Source organism: Salvelinus alpinus, chromosome 22, assembly GCF_045679555.1.
Source record: "Salvelinus alpinus chromosome 22, SLU_Salpinus.1, whole genome shotgun sequence".
Lineage (NCBI taxonomy): Eukaryota > Metazoa > Chordata > Actinopteri > Salmoniformes > Salmonidae > Salvelinus > Salvelinus alpinus.
Window position 1 is genome coordinate 2,778,886 of NC_092107.1, and position 19,294 is coordinate 2,798,179.

The 19,294-nt window shown below is 44.3% G+C and overlaps 1 protein-coding gene across 3 annotated transcripts in view; it reads right to left on the reverse strand.

The window, feature by feature from the left end:
* The window catches only part of LOC139548773 (membrane-associated phosphatidylinositol transfer protein 3-like), a 190,908-nt gene that overhangs the window by 120,399 nt on the left and 51,215 nt on the right, over positions 1 to 19,294 (reverse strand). The window contains exon 3 of one of the 3 annotated variants that reach the window (XM_071358600.1): positions 18,286 to 18,390. In XM_071358600.1, the coding sequence (XP_071214701.1) occupies positions 18,286 to 18,390 (105 nt within the window). Of the gene's footprint in view, positions 1 to 17,510; positions 17,533 to 18,285; positions 18,394 to 19,294 lie in introns of those variants that run through there. The other 2 variants (XM_071358599.1, XM_071358601.1) reach the window with 2 other exon arrangements.

Sequence of the window (19,294 nt, forward strand, 5' to 3'; positions counted from 1 at the left end):
ACACTCAGAACACTCAGACACACGGACACACAAGTGCCTCGCGGTGAGAATATACACTCACCGGACAGTTTAAAGGGAATACACATCTATTACCGGGTCTATCTGCCTCCAGAACAGCCTGAATTCTTCAGGACATGGATTATACAGGAATGTTGGGAAACGTTGGGAAACGTTCCACAGGGATGTTGGTCCATGCTGCTGCTCACGCCAAATCCTGACTCTGCCATCAGCATGACGCAACAGGAACCGGGATTCATTTGACCAGGTGATGTTTTTCCACTCCTTATTGTCCAGAGTTGGTGATCACGTGACCACTGAAGCCTCTTCTTCTTGTTTTTAGCCGACAGTAATTGGAACCCAGTGTGGTCGTCTGCTGCAATAGGCCACCCGTGACAAGCAACACGTTTTTTGTTTGTCGCACCATTCTCAGGAAACCCTAGACACTGTCATGCGTGAAAAGCCCAGGAGGGCGGCCATTTCTGAGATTCTGGATCTGGCGTACCTACTGTAGCACCGGCAATCATACCATGCGCAAAGTCACTTAGGTCACTCGTTTTGCCCATTCTAACGTTCAATCTAGCAGTAACTAAATGCCTAGATGCCTGTCTGCCTGCTTTACATAGCAAGCCACGGCCGTGTGACTCACTGTCTGTAGGAGCGAACCATTTTCGTGAACGGGTTGCTGTACCTAATAAACTGTCCGGTGAGTGTATATTACGCACAAGCACAGATGGACAAGTGTCTGGAGCATGGGCACGCACACACACAAGCACGCACACTCGCACCCACACACACAGCAAAGCACAATCATATGTCTATTTAGAGCCGTGAACACACACATTCCCACCCCAATCTGTGTCCCTGATTGCCACAGCTGCTTCCTACCCATGTACTGCTGCTGCTGCTCTGTGGGCAGACCTATCTGTTATGTGTCCCTCAGTACAGAGGAGGAGAGACGCTGAGTCTCAGGCTGCATCCCGTAGGGCTCTGGTCAAATGTAGTGCACTACGTAGGGAATGGTTGCCCGCTTCTACAGTGACTTTACACTCACACTGTTGCTACATATTTAAATCAACAGTAAACATATATAACACATCTATAACCGGTCATAAAGCTGTTAACCAGCACCAGTCACGTCTAACTGCAATTGAAATGTGTATTTCATGTCCTGTTCCTTTACCCGGAGCTGAACGACAACATAAGTGTTGTTTAGGTGTGATTATCTGCTCACATTGCTATCACAATGTATTTCCCACAACACATATTCTGTCAGACATACACACATTCACAGCTACACACACTTACACACACACACACATACTCACACACACGCGGATAAACCCACACACACACACACTTACACACACACACACAGGAGAGCGTTATCAACAAACACGCCATCCCAGCAGAGAGATGTATAGTGTAAAGATGTATGAGGCAGTCCAATAGTCCAGACAGTCTAGGCTATAGCTGTCTCCTTCATAGACTCTATCGGTTGTTATCATTATCTCTGCTCTGCTCTGCCTTTCTTTTTTGACACCCTTTCATTATTCCAGACAGAGAAGGTCCTTGTCTCCCCAGCTCTCATGCTTTGGGGATTTCCTGTTTAAAGAAGGAAATAGCAATAAGGCAAAAATGGAAAAAAGTAATTCAATGGGAATTAGCGCATGAGGGAGACTGTGCCTGCCAGGCTAGCAGCGTATAAAAAAATGACTTGGCTGGCTGGGGGCGAGAATGAGGCAATGGGGTGAATACAGATGAGGAGGGGGAAGACGCTATTCCCTCTGTGTGCATGTCTGAGAGGAGCTAGCTACAGGTTGTAGGTTGGGCTAGAGAGAGTAGCTAGCTATAGTAGACAGGGCTAGAGAGAGCAGATACCTACAGGCTGTAGGGCTAGAGAGAGCAGCAACTTACAATGGGTAGGGCTAGAGAGAGCAGCTACCTACAGGGTGTGACATGGTGAGGTTGGACCCAGGTGCAGAGAAGAGACCAGACGAGGAATCAGCGGTTAAGGATAAGCAAAATACTTAAATGGTAACGTAAGGATCACAGTAACACAGGGAAAAACACTAAGTTGCGGAAACTCACTCAGGAGACAAACGCATATGGCACATAATTCAAGCTTCAGCAAAGGACAACAGCAAACACACGTCTTTTAACTTCTTTGGGACTGGGGGCAGTATTGAGTAGCTTGGATAAAAAGGTGGCCAGAGAAACTGCCTGCTACTCAGGCCTAAAAGCTAGAATATGCACATAATTAGTAGATTTGGATAGAAAACACTCTGAAGTTTCTAAAACTGTTTGAATGACGTCTGTGAGTACAACAGAACTCATATGGCAGGCGACCTGAGACAAATCCAACCAGGAAGTGGGAAATCTGAGTTTTGTCGTTTTTCAAAGCTTGGCCTATCGAATACACAGTGTCTATGGGGTCATTTTGCACTTCCTACTTCCACTAGATGTCAACCGTCTTTAGAAACTTGTTTGAGGCTTCTACTGTAAAGGAGGGGCTCATAAGGGCTCTTTGAGTCAGGGGTCTGGCAGAGTGCCACAAACTCTTGACGCTCGTTCATGTGAGAAGTAGATCTCGTTCCATGGCTTTTCTACAGACAAAGGAATTCTCCGGTTGGGACATTATTGAACATTTATGATAAAAACATCCTAAAGATTGATTCTATACATCGTTTGATATGTTTCTACGACCAGTAATATAACTTTTTGGAATTTTCGGCCGTCATTTCTGCTGGACTTGCCCGCACCTCGTGAGTTTCGATTTGTTTACTAAACGCCCTAACAAAAGGAGGAATTTGGACATAAATTATGGACTTTATGGAACAAATCAAACATTTATTGTGGAACTGGGATTCCTGGGAGTGCATTCTGACGAAGCTCATCAAATGTAAGTGAATATTTCTAATGCTATTTCTGACTTATGTTGACTCCAACATGGCGGATATCTTCTTGGGTTGTGTATGTCTCTGAGCGCCGTACTCAGATTATTGCATGGTTTGCTTTTTCCGTAAAGTTTTTGGAAATCTGACACAGCGGTTGAATTAAGGAGAAGTATATCTTTAAATCTGTGAATAACACTTGTATCTTTTATTAATGTTTATTATGAGTATGTCTGTGATTTGATGTGGCTCTGTGCAAATTCACGGGATGTTTTGGAGGCAAAGTCAAATGTAAACTGAGGTTTTTGGATATAAATATGAACTTGATCGAACAAAACATACATGTATTGTGTAAGTGTCATCTGATGAAGAATATCAAATGTTAGTGATTCATTTTATCAATATTTCAGCTTTTTGTGACTCCTCTCTTTGCTTGGAAAATCGCTGTATTCTTTCTGTGACTAGTTGCTGACCTAATGTAACAGGGTTGGTTATGTTTCCACTTGCCTCTAAAGAAATGTGTATTTGATGTTCAAGCATTCTTATTGGTTAGTTCAACTCTGATGACAATAAGGGGTGTTGTGATTGGCCCCGCTTGCAGATAGGGGGAGATCGCGAACGTCAGGTCTTCCCAGTATGAAAATGTGATGCGAGGGGTAGGTCACGTTCTGAATACTGTTTTCTATTTTCTATTTTACAATGTGTACAAATTTGCTGTACGTTACTGATTTTATACATGTGTGGTTATATGGTACCTGTTAGGGATTGAGGGGCTTTCTGGGATGTGCTTTGGCATATGATTACTGTAAATAATTGTGTTAGCTAGCATACACCGATGTCATGGTCACATAAGCCACGGCTAACACAGTTGTCTTCATGCTACAGATTTTGCCATCGACAGCCATCATCACTGTTAAGTCCTGCACAACTAACGTGCTGTTTCCCATTTAACCACAGGTATTTACACATGTTATATTTTGTATTGTATTTTTGTATTTTGTTCACCCAGTATGAAAATGTGATGCGAGGGATTTTGCCATCGACAGCCATCATCACTGTTAAGTCCTGCACAACTAACGTGCTGTTTCCCATTTAACCACAGAAATAAAGGATGCTCAACTGGGACCACTGGCCGAAGTGATTTATTATTTTAAAACACAACGCATGGAGAGTACACTATACATCTGTTACACTAACATAATGATATGTTCTGCTTTCTCCGAAAAGCTTTTTTGAAATCGGACACTGAGGTTGGATTAATGAGAATTTTATCTTTAAAATGGTGCCTAATACTTGTATGTTTGAGAAAATTTAATTAGGAGATTTCTGTTGATTGAATTTGGCGCCCTGCAAGTGGAACCGCAGTCCTAGACAGGTTAACAGAACTCATATGGCAGGCAAAAACCTGGGGGAAAAATCCAACCAGGAAGTGGGAAATCTGAGGTTTGAGTTTTTCAAGTCATTGCCTATCGAATATACAGTGTCTATGGGGTCATATTGCACTTCTTAAGGCTTCCACTAGATGTCAACAGTCTTTAGAACCTTGTTTGAGGCTTCTACTGTGAAGGAGGGGGGAATGAGAGCTGTTTCAACCAGGTGTCTGGCAGAGTGCCATGAGCTCAGTCTCGCACGCTCCCGTGAGTTAGCTGCGTTCCATTGCATTTCTACAGACAAAGGAATTCTCCGGGTGAAACATTATTGAAGATTTATGATAAAAACATTCTAAAGATTGATTCTATACTTCGTTTGACATGTTTCTATGAACTGTAATATGACTTTTCATCTGAACTTTCGCCTGGACTTGCCCGCGCCTCCTGAGTTTGGATTTGTGTACTAAACGCGCAAACAAAAAGGAGGTATTTGGACATAAATTATGGACTTTATCGAACAAAACAAACATTTATTGTGGAACTGGGATTCCTGGGAGTGCATTCTGATGAAGATCATCAAAAGTAAGTGAATATTTATAATGTTATTTCTGACTTCTGTTGACTCCACAACATGGCGGGTATCTGTATGGCTTGTTTTGGTCTCTGTGTGCTGTACTCAGATTATTGCATGGTGTGCTTTTTCCGTAAAGCTTTGTTGAAATCTGACACAGCGGTTGCATTAAGGAGAAGTTTATCTATAATTCCATGCATAACACTTGTATCTTTTAGCAATGTTTATTATGAGTATTTCTGTAAATTGATGTGGCTCTCTGCAAAATCACCGGATGTTCTGGAAGCAAAACATTACTGAACATAACACGCCAATGTAAACTGAGATTTTTGGATATAAATATGAACTTTATCAAACAAAACATACATGTAATGTGTAACATGAAGTCCTATGAGTGTCATCTGATGAAGATCATCAAAGGATAGTGATTAATTTTATCTCTATTTCTGCTTTTTGTGACTCCTCTCTTTGGCTGGAAAAATGGCTGTGTTTTTCTGTGACTAGGTGCTGAACTAACATAATCGTTTGGTGTGCTTTCGTCATAAAGCCTTTTTGAAATCGGACACTGTGGCTGGATTTACAACAAGTTTATCTTTAAAATGGTGTAAAATACTTGTATGTTTGAGGAATTTTAATTATGGGATTTCTGTTGTTTTGAATTTGGCGCCCTGCAAGTTCACTGGCTGTTGGCGTGGTGGGACGCTACCGTCCCAAATATCCCAGAGAGGTTAACAGGGAAATCATAATGAGTAAATAGGACACACCTGAGTGTCGTTAATGTCTCTAGGACGGTCTCAGCTGCCCTCTGGTGACAGGTGGAACCTTCACAGTACCCCCCCCCCCCTTCTAGGAGCGGCTCCAGCCTCGGAGCCAGGGCAACCATCACATAGTTGGTTGAAGTTCCAAACGAATCCCGGATCCAGGATGTCCCGGGCAGGCACCCAAGTCCGCTCCTTGGGGCCGTAGCCCTCCCAGTCCACCAGGTACTGCAGGGTGCCTCGGACCCGACAAGCCTCCAACAGATGCCGGAGAGTGTAGGCCGGGCGACCGTCGACGAGTCGAGGGGGATGGAGGGGCAGGTGTGGGGGGAGAGAAGGGACCAGTCCTTACCAGCTTGAGACGGAAGACATGGAAGGATGGACAGACCCTCATACCTGGGAAGCTGGAGACGATAGGTTTGAAGCGACTCATGATCTTAAATGGTCCTATGTAGCGCGGAGCGAGCTTCCGCAAAAGTATTCAGACCCCTTTTTCCACATTTTGTTTAAGTTACAGCCTTATTCTAAAATGTATTAAATTGTTCATGCTGTGGGGATGTTTTTCAGCAGCAGGGACTGGGAGACTAGTCAGGATCGAGGGAAAGATGAACGGAGCAAAGTACAGAGAGATCCTTGATGAAAATCACTCAGGACATCAGACTGAGGTGAAGGTTCACCTTCCAACAGGGCAACTACAGTTGAAGTCGGAAGTTAACATACACCATAACCAAATACATTCAAACTCAGTTTTTCACAATTCCTGACATTTAATCCCATTTAATGCCCTGTCTTAGGTCAGTTAGGATCACCACCTTATTTTAAGAATGTGAAATGTCAGAATAATAGTAGAGAGAATGATTTATTTCAGCTTTTATTTCTTTCATCACATTCCCAGTGGGTCAGAAGTTTACATACACTCAATTAGTATTTGGTAGCATTGCCTTTAAATTGTTTAACTTGGGTCAAACGTTTCAGGTAGCCGTCCACAAGTTTCCAACAATAAGTTGGGTGAATTTTGGCCAATTCCTCCTGACAGAGCTGGTGTAACTGAGTCAGGTTTGTAGGCCTCCTTACTCGCACACACTTTTTCAGTTCTGCCCACACATTTTCTGTGGGACTGAGGTCAGAGCTTTGTGATGGCCACTCCAATACCTTGACTTTGTTGTCCTTAAGCCATTTTGCCACAACTTTGGAAGTATCTTTGGGGTCATTGTCGATTTGGAAGTCCATTTTGTGACCAAGCTTTAACTTCCTGACTGATGTCTTGAGATGTTGCTTCAATATATTCACATATTTTTCCTTCATCATGATCTATTTTGTGAAGTGCACCAGTCCCTCCTGCAGCAAAGCACCCCCACAACATGATGCTGCCACCCCCATGCTTCACGTTTGGGATGGTGTTCTTCAGCTTGCAAGCCTCCCCCTTTTCCCTCCAAACATAATGATGGTCATTATGGCCAAACAGTTCTATTTTTGTTTCATCAGACCAGAGGACATTTCTCCAAAAAGTACAATCTTTGTCCCCATGTGCAGTTAGAAACCGATTTGCACTTTTCACACCAAAGTACGTTCATCTCTAGGAGACAGAAAGCGTCTCCTTCCTGAGTGGTATGGCGGCTGCGTGGTCCCATGGTGTTTATACTTGCGTACTGTTGTTTGTACAGATGGTGGTACCTTCAGGCATTTGGAAATTGCTCCCAAGGATGAACCAGACTTGTGGAGGTCTACAATTCTTTTTCTGAGGTCTTGGCTGATTTCTTTTGATTTTCCTATGATGTCAAGCAAAGGGGTACTGGGTTTGAAGGTAGGCCTTGAAATACACCCACAGGTACACCTCCAATTGACTCAAATTATGTCAATTAGCCTGTCAGAAAGTCATGACATTATTTTCTGGAATTTTCCAATCTGTTTAAATGCACAGTCAACTTAGTGTATGTAAACTTCTGACCCACTGGAATTGTGATACAATTAATTTTAAGTGAAATAATCTGTCTGTAAACAATTGTTGGAAAAATTACTTGTGTCATCCACAAAGTAGATGTCCTAACCGACTTGCCAAAACTATAGTTTGTTAACAAGAAATTTGTGGCGTGGTTGAAATAAACTATACAGTTGAAGTCTGAAGTTTACATACACTTAGGTTGGAGTCATTAAATATAATTTTTATTATATTGTATAATAATAGTGAAAACATTAAACCTATGAAATAACATAGGTATGGAATCACGTAGTATCCAAAAAAGTGTTAAAAAACCAAAATATATTTTACAGTACATTTGAGATTTTTCAAAGTAGCCACCCTTTGCCTTGATGACAGCTTTGCACACTCTCTCAACCAGCTTCATGAAGTAGTCACCTGGAATGCTTTCTAACAGTCTTGAAGGAGTTTCCACATACAGTGGGGAGAACAAGTATTTGATACACTGCCGATTTTGCAGGTTTTCCTACTTACAAAGCATGTAGAGGTCTGTAATTTTTATCATAGGTACACTTCAACTGTGAGAGACGGAATTTAAAACAAAAATCCAGAAAATCACATTGTATGATTTTTAAGTAATTAATTCGCATTTTATTGCATGACATAAGTATTTGATACATCAGAAAAGCAGAACTTAATATTTGGTACAGAAACCTTTGTTTGCAATTACAGAGATCATACGTTTCCTGTAGTTCTTGACCAGGTTTGCACACACTGCAGCAGGGATTTTGGCCCACTCCTCCATACAGACCTTCTCCAGATCCTTCAGGTTTCGGGGCTGTCGCTGGGCAATACGGACTTTCAGCTCCCTCCAAAGATTTTCTATTGGGTTCAGGTCTGGAGACTGGCTAGGCCACTCCAGGACCTTGAGATACTTCTTACGGAGCCACTCCTTAGTTGCCCTGGCTGTGTGTTTCAGGTCGTTGTCATGCTGGAAGACCCAGCCACGACCCATCATCAATGCTCTTACTGAGGGAAGGAGGTTGTTGGCTAAGATCTCGCAATACATGGCCCCATCCATCCTCCCCTCAATACGGTGCAGTCGTCCTGTCCCCTTTGCAGAAAAGCATCCCCAAAGAATGATGTTTCCACCTCCATGCTTCACGGTTGGGATGGTGTTCTTGGGGTTGTACTCATCCTTCTTCTTCCTCCAAACACGGCGAGTGGAGTTTAGACCAAAAAGCTCTATTTTTGTCTCATCAGACCACATGACCTTCTCCCATTCCTCCTCTGGATCATCCAGATGGTCATTGGCAAACTTCAGACGGGCCTGGACATGCGCCTGCTTGAGCAGGGGGACCTTGTGTGCGCTGTAGGATTTTAATCCATGACGGCGTAGTGTGTTACTAATGGTTTTCTTTGAGACTGTGGTCCCAGCTCTCTTCAGGTCATTGACCAGGTCCTGCCGTGTAGTTCTGGGCTGATCCCTCACCTTCCTCATGATCATTGATGCCCCACGAGGTGAGATCTTGCATGGTACCCCAGACCGAGGGTGATTGACCATCATCTTGAACTTCTTCTATTTTCTTCTATTTTCTAATAATTGCGCCAACAGTTGTTGCCTTCTCACCAAGCTGCTTGCCTATTGTCCTGTAGCCCATCCCAGCCTTGTGCAGGTCTACAATTTTATCCTTGATGTCCTTACACAGCTCTCTGGTCTTGGCCATTGTGGAGAGGTTGGAGTCTGTTTGATTGAGTGTGTGGACAGGTGTCTTTTATACAGGTAACGAGTTCAAACAGGTGCAGTTAATACAGGTAATGAGTGGAGAACAGGGGGGCTTCTTAAAGAAAAACTAACAGGTCTGTGAGAGCCGGAATTCTTACTGGTTGGTAGGTGATCAAATACTTATGTCATGCAATAAAATGCAAATGAATTACTTAAAGATCATACAATGTGATTTTCTGGATTTTTGTTTTAGATTCCGTCTCTCACAGTTGAAGTGTACCTATGATAAAAATTACAGACCTCTACATGCTTTGTAAGTAGGAAAACCTGCAAAATCGGCAGTGTATCAAATACTTGTTCTCCCCACTGTATGCTGAGCACTTGTTGGCTGCTTTTCATTCACTCTGCAGTCCAACTCATCCCAAACCGTCTCAATTGGGTTGAGGTTGGGTGATTGTGGAGGCCAAGTCATCTGATGCAGCACTCCATCACTCTCCTTCTTGGTCAAATAGCCCTTACACAGCCTGGAGGTGTGTTTTGGGTCATTGTCCTGTTGAAAAACAAATGACAGTCCAACTAAGTGCAAACCAGATGGGATGGCATATCGCTGCAGAATGCTGTGGTAGCCATGCTGGTTAAGTGTGCCTTGAATTCTAAATATATCACAGACAGTGTAACCAGCAAAGCACCCAGACACCATCACACCTCCTCCTCCATGCTTCACGGTGGGAACCATACATGCGGAGATCATCCGTTCACCTACTCTGCGTCTCACAAAGACACGGCGGTTGGAACCAAACATCTCAAATTTGTACTCATCAGACCAAAGAACAGATTTCCACCGGTCTAATGTCCATTGCTCGTGTTTCTTGGCCCAAGCAAGTCTCTTCTTATTATTGGTGTCCTTTAGTAGTGGTTTCTTTGCAGAAATTCGACCATGGCCTGATTCACGCAGTCTCTTCTGAACAGTTGATGTTGAGATATGTCTGTTACTTGAATTCTGTGAAGCATTTATTTTGGGTTGTAATCTGTGGTGCAGTTAATTGCCCATTTCTGAGGCTGGTAACTCTAATGAACTTATCCTCTGCAGCAGAGGTAACTCTTGGTCTTCCTTTCCTGTGGCAGTCCTCATGAGAGCCAGTTTCATCATAGCACTTGATGGTTTTTGCGACTGCACATTCCGGAATGACTGACCTTCGTGTCTTAAAGTAATGATGGACTGTTGTTTCTCTTTGCTTATTTGCTTATATGGACTTGGTCTTTTACCAAATAGGGCTATCTTTTGTATACCAACCCTACCTTGTCACAACACAACTGATTGTCTCAAACACGTTAAGAAGGAAAGAAATTCCACAAATTAACTTTTAATAAGGCACACATGTCAATTGAAATGCATTCCAGGTGACTACCTCATGAAGCTGGTTTTGAGAATGCTACGAGTGTGCCAAGCTGTCATCAAGGCAAAGGGTGGCTACTTTGAAGAATCTCAAATATAAAATATATTTTGATTTGTTTTACACTTTTGTGGTTACTACATGATTCCATATGTGTTATTTCATAGTTTTAATCTCTTTACTATTATTCTACAATGTAGAAAATAGTAAGAATAAAGAAAACCCTTTGAATGAGTAGGTGTGTCCAAACTTTTGACTGGTACTGTATATATGTGATGGAATGTATAGACATTATGGACAGTATGTGAATAGAATATGTAGTATATCTGATGAATACGTAGAATAGAATAGTACATGTACAATAATAGTTGAATAGGATGGACTTGACTAGAATACACTATATACATATGAAATGGGTAAAACAGTACGTAAACATTATTAAAGTGACCAGTGTTCCATTATAAAAGAGTCCAGTTTTCCATTATTAAAGTGAACAGTGTTCCATGTCCATGTATATAGGGCAGCAGCCTCTAAGGTGCAGTGTTGAGTAACTGGGTGGTAGCCGGCTAGTGACAGTGACTAAGTTCAGGGCTGGGTACTGGATGGAGGCCAGCTAGTGATGGCTATTTAACAGTGTGATGGCCTTGAGATGGAAGCTGTTTTTCAGTCTCTCGGTCCCAGGTTTGATGCACCTGTACTAACCTTGCCTTCTGGGTGATAGCGGGGTGAACAGGCCGTGGCTCAGGTGGCTGAGGTCCTTGATGATCTTCTTGGCCTTCCTGTGACACCGGGTGCTGTAGATGTCCTGGAGGGCAGTCAGTGTGCCCCCGGTGATGCGTTGGGCAGACTGCACTACCCTCTGGAGAGCCCTGCAGTTGGGGATGGTGCAGTTGTCGTACCAGGTAGCTGAATTTCTTCAACCTCCTGTTGCACCTTCTTCACACACGGTCTGTATGGGTGGATCCTTTCAGATTGTCAGTGATGTATACGTCGAGGAACTTGAAGCTTTTCACCTTTTCCACTGCGGCCCATCAATGTGGATTTGGCGTGCTCCCTCTGCTGTCTCCTGAAGTCCACGATCAGTTCCTTCGTTTTGTTGACGATGAGGGAGAGGTTATTTTCCTGGCACCACTTCGCCAGGGCCCTCGTCTCTTCACTGTAGGCTATAATGTTATAGCCATTGTTGGTAATCAAGCCTACCACTGTTGTGTAATCTACAAACTTGATGATTGAGTTGGAGGCGTGCGTGGCCACGCAGTCATGGGTGAACAGTGAGTACAGGAGGGGGCTGAGCACGCACCCTTGTGGAACTCCCATGTTGAGGATCAGCGTACTGGAGGTGTTGTTGCCTACCTTCACCACCTAGTGGCCCATCAGGAAGTCCAAGACCTACTTGCACAGGGCGGGGTTCAGACCCAGGGCCCTGAGCTTAATGATGAGCTTGGAGGGTACTATGGTGTTGAAGGCTGAGTTGTATTCAATGTATTCTTCTTGTCCAGATGGGATACGTCTGTGTGCAGTGTGATGGCGATTGCATCATCCGTGGATCTATTGCGGCGGTATGCAAATTGCAGTGGGTCTAGGGTGTCGGGTAAGGTGGAGGTGATACGATCCTTAACTAGCTTCTCAAAGCACTTAATGATGACAGAAGTGAGTGCTATGGGGCGACAGTCAATTAGTTCAGTTACTTTCGCTTTCTTGGGTACAGGAACAATGGTGGACATCTTGAAGCAAGTGGGGACAGCAGACTGGGATAAGGAGAGATTGAATATGTCCGTAAACACTCCAGCCAGCTGGTCTGCGCATGCTCTGAGGACATGGCTAGGGATGCTGTCTGGGCCGGCAGCCTTGCGAGGGTTAACACGCATAAATGTCTTACTCACGTTGGCCACGGAGAACGAGAGCTCACAGTCCTCAGGAGCGGCCTGCGTCGGTTGCACTGTCTTATCCTCAAAGCGGGCGAAGAAGGTGTTTTGCTTGTCCGGGAGCAGGACGTCGGTGTCCGCGACATGGCTGGTTTCCCTTTGCAAGCTGTGATTGTCTGGAGTCCCTACCATGCAAACACACATAGTTGTACCCAACACACAATTAGCCTAAAAAACTATTAAATTAGCGTAAATTATAAATCGTGAGGGACCACCCATCAAATTCACTTAGGGGACTGAGTGTGTAACACAATATCACAGGGATGATTACATGGAGTGGTTACAGCAATTACTGTACAGCCATTGGTGGCTATGACAGCACCTGTTGCTTTCCTATCAAAGTCACATCTGCAACTCAAATGGCACCCTATTCCCTATAGAGTGCACTACTTTTGAGCAGAGCCCTATATGGGCCCTGGTTAAAGGTACTGCACTTTATAGGTAATAGGGTGCCATTTTGGGACGCAACCCACCGTCAAGTACATGGACAAAGGCATGTTGTTTGTCAAATCATGGAGGATGAAAATTGGATGCTCGTACAGTAGATTACCTGCATGCTTTTAAAGCCACACTACAGTACTGCAGAATGTACAGTAACATTTCAAACAGCTTTTGTAATGGAATAGCCGAGATGGGTTCCATTCTAGAATGACCTAACCATGAGGCCACTCTGGTGCTGTACAGATCACTACAGTACAGTGCCATAAGTAGAACCAGTGACATTTCACACCCACTTTTTGTAACAGTGTTTGACTGAACATCTTTAAATTAAGGTCTTTCATCTCTACAGGTGGGCATTCCACCACCATCGCTCAGACCCCAGAAACCCAGCAATTAAAACGATCTACTTCAATCTGTAGGACCTCATGCATGATCCTTACCTGATAAGCTACTGTAGCACACTGCTGTAGATATGGAAAGATTTGGATATGAAAAAAAAAAAAAGGAAAGATATGTTTTCCTGCCTGGTATTGTCACGCCCTGACCTTAGAGATCCTTTATTCTCTATTTTGGGTTAGGTCGGGGTGTGACTAGGGTGGGCATTCTAGTTTCTTTATTTCTAGGTTGGCCTGGTATGGTTCCCAATCAGAGGCAGCTGTCTATCGTTGTTTCTGATTGGGGATCATACTTAGGCAGCTTTTTCCCACCTGTTGGTTGTGGGATCGTGTTTGTGTACAGTTGCCTTGAGCACTGCATTGCTTCACGTTTGTTTTGGTTTTTATTGTTTTTTTGCCGGTTCACATAATAAAGATGATGAACCCAAACCACGCTGCATTTTGGTCCGATTCTTACAACAACGTTCGTGACAGGTATTGCATTTGATAATGTTATAGCCAGCCAAGAAATGTTCTCTGAGTACAATGCAGTCAGAGATCAATCAGTAAACCTTGAGCTGGCAATTAATGGTTTCTCAGTGAAGCCTTAGAGAAGAGAACCAATGAGAAAACCAAGAGATTGCAATGTCTGTAAATGTGGACTATCTGACTTTGATCCTTTCTCAGACTTCAAAGCTCACTCACTAATGTCAGGTCTAAGTGCTGACAAGATTCATATCCTTTGATTTATCATGTTTAGTTAATGTGATGTAATTAGTATTAGTGATGGTTGTACAGTGTATGTCTCGAAAAAACTCTCCGAAAGCATAAGAAACAATCCCCACAGAGTTCACGTTGATACCCCTCATCCCTCCAAACACATGGTTTGGAGATGTTTGATGTGTATATTTTGGAAAGAGAAGTGTGCACAGGGACTGTGGCCAGCCAGAAATTAGGTGATTTCTATAGGGTAGCATGGGAGAAAGAGAGGGAGACACTAGCAGGTATGATGCATGGCCCAGTGATTGCTTCTTCATCACTCTGTCAGGCCTGCTTAAGACCCCCTGTTCTTAATTCCCCATTGTCTTGTCCAATAGGGAAGTTCAGCTGGTTTTACATTGGCTGTTGGGGTAAACACTCAATCCGTGTCCCAAAAACCAACCTATTTCCTTTGTAATACACCAGGGGCAATAGGGCTCTGGTCAAAAGTAGTGCACTACATAGGGAATAGGGTGCTATATCGGATCCGGCCTCAGACTAGAGACAGGGCTGAGTAACTGTGTGGCTCAGTGAGTTATCTGATGTGAGCTGCTGTTGTTGTTGCACAGTCTCTAAACTGTGCAATTCTTTAATATAAAAAAACACTGTCCTCCCTGAACTAACAAAGCATTGTGTTGTATTTCTGCCATTGATGTGTCTCACGATCAAGGCTGTGGGATTTCTGAAGTATAATATGGCTGTTGGTTCAGTCAAAATGTTCTGATGATCTACCTGTGCGCTGAGACAAAATAAAACATGAATCTACATTAAATACAGTCATTTGCATGAGTATGCAGTACAGTGAAGTAGCTAATTAGTCAAATCACTTGTCTGTATAAGATCAAGTTTTAATTTCTTCATTTACATTTGAAAAACACATTCAATTACATTTAACACTAACCAATATTTCATTAATGTGATTTAAGATTAAATACAGTTGATGTCAAACATAGTCAGTCTGAATAAAGGGAAGTAGAGTGATGGAGAGAGGGAATTTTCAGAGAAGGTATTACAGTAGCTGCTTCCACTAGGCATGCATGTATCTGCCTCTGGAAAAAGCCCTGTCAATCTTCAAAGACCAAACAATAACCAAGAGAGAGGGAGTTACTTAAGACCAAATAAATCCCTGGGGTTTGCAAATCAGAGCACTGAGATTAAAATGAAAAATAAGTAAAACAGAAAACAAAAATAAACCATAAGAACAAAGTAAATAGAGACATCGATATGGTCCTGCCGTACATACCTACACGTACGCTACGGTCACAAGATGCAGGCCTCCTTATTGCTCCTAGAATTTATAAGCAAACAGCTGGAGGCACGGCTTTCTCCTATCGAGCACCATTTTTATGGAATGGTCTGCCTATCCATGTGAGAGACGCAGACTCGGTCTCGACCTTTAAGTCCTTACTGAAGACTCATCTCTTCAGTAGGTCCTATGATTGAGTATAGTCTGGCCCAGGGGTGCGAAGGTGAATGGCAAGGCACTTGGTGGATGAACCGCCCTTGCTGTCTCTGCCTTGCCGGTTCCCCTCTCTCCACTGGGATTCTCTGTCTCTAACCCTATTACGGAGGCTGAGTCACTGGCTTTCTAGTGCTCTTCTATGCCGTCCCTAGGAGGTGTGCGTCACTTCAGTGGGTTGAGTCACTGACGTGATCTTCCTGTCCGGTTTTGCGCCCCCTCGAGCTTGTGCGGTGGAGGAGATCTTTGTGGGCTATATTCAGTAAGTTGGTGGTCTGTTGATATCACTCTAGTGGTGTGGTGGCTGTGCTTTGGCAAAATGGGTGTGGTTATATCCTGCCTGGTTGCACCCTCCCCCATCTCAGCCTCCATTATCTATGCAGCAATAGTCTATGTGCCGGGGGGCTAGAGTCAGTCTGTTATATCTGGTGTAATTCTCCTGTCTTATCTGGTGTCCTGTGTGAATTTAAGTATGCTCCCTCTAATTCTCTCTCCCCCTCCCCCCCCAGAGGACCTGAGTCCTAGGACCATGCCTCAGGACTACCTGGCCTGATGACTCCTGGCTGTCCCCAGTCCACCTGGTCCTACTGCTGCTCCAGTTTCAACTGTTCTGCATGTGGCTAGGGAAGCCTGACCTGTTCACCGGACGTGCTGTTTTCGACTGTCTCTCTCTCTACCGCACCTGCTGTCTCAACCTCTGAAAAGCCAACTGACATTTACTCCTGAGGTACTGACCTTTACTCCTGAGGTACTGACCTGTTGCAATACATTTGATTGATTGATTGAGTGATTGTTATGACCGATAACGAGGAAAATTCACATTTTCACTATAGTGACTCATTGCCTTCCAGTAGACTTATTCCGACAAGAACAAAGAGTTTACAAATCAAGCAGAGCATGCAGCAGAGCATCAACGTCTGTCTGATTTTAAACTAACCAAACATATAAACACATAAATGGATGTTTGAAGTTGTTTGAATTTTGATGGTTCAAAGGTCTCATTTGTGATTTGTTGTGTGAAATTATTTGTTTAACTGCACTAAACAGTGTGAATACATGCGTGAACTTGTGTGTTTTTGTTTGTGAGCAAGCAGCTCCACAGTACTGCAGTATGAGGTGGAGAGAACTGAACAGATGTTCAGAGGGCATTAGAGCCCTCTCATGCCCCTTGGGTACACTATGTGTAACGTACCTTGTGATTGGTCCATGTGTCTCAGGGTACACTATGTGTAACGTACCTTGCGATTGGTCCATGTGTCTCAGGGTACACTATGTGTAACGTACCTTGCGATTGGTCCATGTGTCTCAGGGTACACTATGTGTAATGTACCTTGTGATTGGTCCATGTGTCTCAGGGTACACTATGTGTAACGTACCTTGTGATTGGTCCATGTGTCTCAGGGTACACTATGTGTAACGTACCTTGTGATTGGTCCATGTGTCTCAGGGTACACTATGTGTAACGTACCTTGTGATTGGTCCATGTGTCTCAGGGTACACTATGTGTAATGTACCTTGTGATTGGTCCATGTGTCTCAGGGTACACTATGTGAAACGTACCTTGCGATTGGTCCATGTGTCCCAGTGTACACTATGTGTAACGTACCTTGTGATTGGCCAATGTGTACCCTGTGTGTAACGTACCTTGTGATTGGTCCATGTGTCTCAGGGTACACTATGTGTAACGTACCTTGCGATTGGTCCATGTGTCTCAGGGTACACTATGTGTAACGTACCTTGCGATTGGTCCATGTGTCTCAGGGTACACTATGTGTAACGTACCTTGTGATTGGTCCATGTGTCTCAGGGTACACTATGTGTAACGTACCTTGCGATTGGTCCATGTGTCCCAGGGTACACTATGTGTAACGTACCTTGTGATTGATTGGTCCATGTGTCCCAGTGTACCCTGTGTGTAATGTACCTTGTGATTGGTCCATGTGTCCCAGGGTACACTATGTGTAACGTACCTTGTGATTGATTGGTCCATGTGTCCCAGTGTACCCTGTGTGTAATGTACCTTGTGATTGGTCAATGTGTCCCAGTGTACCCTGTGTGTAACGTATCTTGTGATTGGTCCATGTGTCCCAGTATACCATGTGTGTAACGTATCTTGTGATTGGTCAATGTGTCCCAGTGTACCCTGTGTGTAACGTATCTTGTGATTGGTCCATGTGTCCCAGGGTACCCCGTTTGTAACTTACTTTGTGATTGGCCCATGTGTCCCAGTGTACACTATGTGTAACGTACCTTGTGATTGGTCCATGTGTCCCAGGGTACACTATGTGTAACGTACCTTGTGATTGATTGGTCCATGTTTCCCAGTGTACCCTGTGTGTAATGTACCTTGTGATTGGTCCATGTGTCCCAGTGTACCCTGTGTGTAATGTACCTTGTGATTGGTCAATGTGTCCCAGTGTACCCTGTGTGTAACGTATCTTGTGATTGGCCCATGTGTCCCAGTGTACCCTGTGTGTAACGTATCTTGTGATTGGTCCATGTGTCCCAGGGTACTCCGTGTGTAACTTACTTTGTGATTGGCCCATGTGTCCCAGTGTACCCTGTATGTAACATACCTTGAAATTGGTCCATGTGTCCCAGGGTACCCTGTGTGTAATATACCTTGTGACAGTGTACCCTGTGTGTAACATACATTGTGATTGGCCCATGTGTCCCAGGGTACCCTGTGTGTAACATGCCTTGTGATTGGTCCATGTGTCCCAGGGTCTCAATCTGCTCCACCAGGTCATTGGAGTTCCACTGGCTCATCCCCAGGAGGATGGCACTCTTCCCCTCCAGCACATCTGCTGGGACACACAGGGAGGAGGGTTACAATCTGTCTGTTGGGGGACACAGACACACAGGGAGGAGGGTTACAATCTGTCTGTTGGGGGACACAGACACACAGGGAGGAGGGTTACAATCTGTCTGTTGGGGGACACAGACACACAGAGAGGAGGGTTACAATCTGTCTGTTGGGGGACACAGACACACAGAGAGGAGGGTTACAATCTGTCTGTTGGGGGACACAGACACACAGGGAGGAGGGTTACAATCTGTCTGTTGGGGGACACAGACACACAGAGGAGGAGGGTTACAATCTGTCTGTTGGGGGACACAGACACACAGAGAGGAGGGTTACAATCTGTCTGTTGGGGGACACAGACACACAGAGAGGAGGGTTACAATCTGTCTGTTGGGGGACACAGACACACAGAGAGGAGGGTTACAATCTGTCTGTTGGGGGACACAGACACACAGAGAGGAGGGTTACAATCTGTCTGTTGGGGGACACAGACACACAGGGAGGAGGGTTACAATCTGTCTGTTGGGGGACACAGACACACAGAGAGGAGGGTTACAATCTGTCTGTTGGGGGACACAGACACACAGAGAGGAGGGTTACAATCTGTCTGTTGTGGGACACAGACACACAGAGAGGAGGGTTACAATCTGTCTGTTGGGGGACACAGACACACAGGGAGGAGGGTTACAATCTGTCTGTTGGGGGACACAGACACACAGTGAGGAGGGTTACAATCTGTCTGTTGGGGGACACAGACACACAGAGGAGGGTTACAATCTGTCTGTTGGGGACACAGACACACAGTGAGGAGGGTTACAATCTGTCTGTTGGGGGACACAGACACACAGGGAGGAGGGTTACAATCTGTCTGTTGGGGGACACAGACACACAGGGAGGAGGGT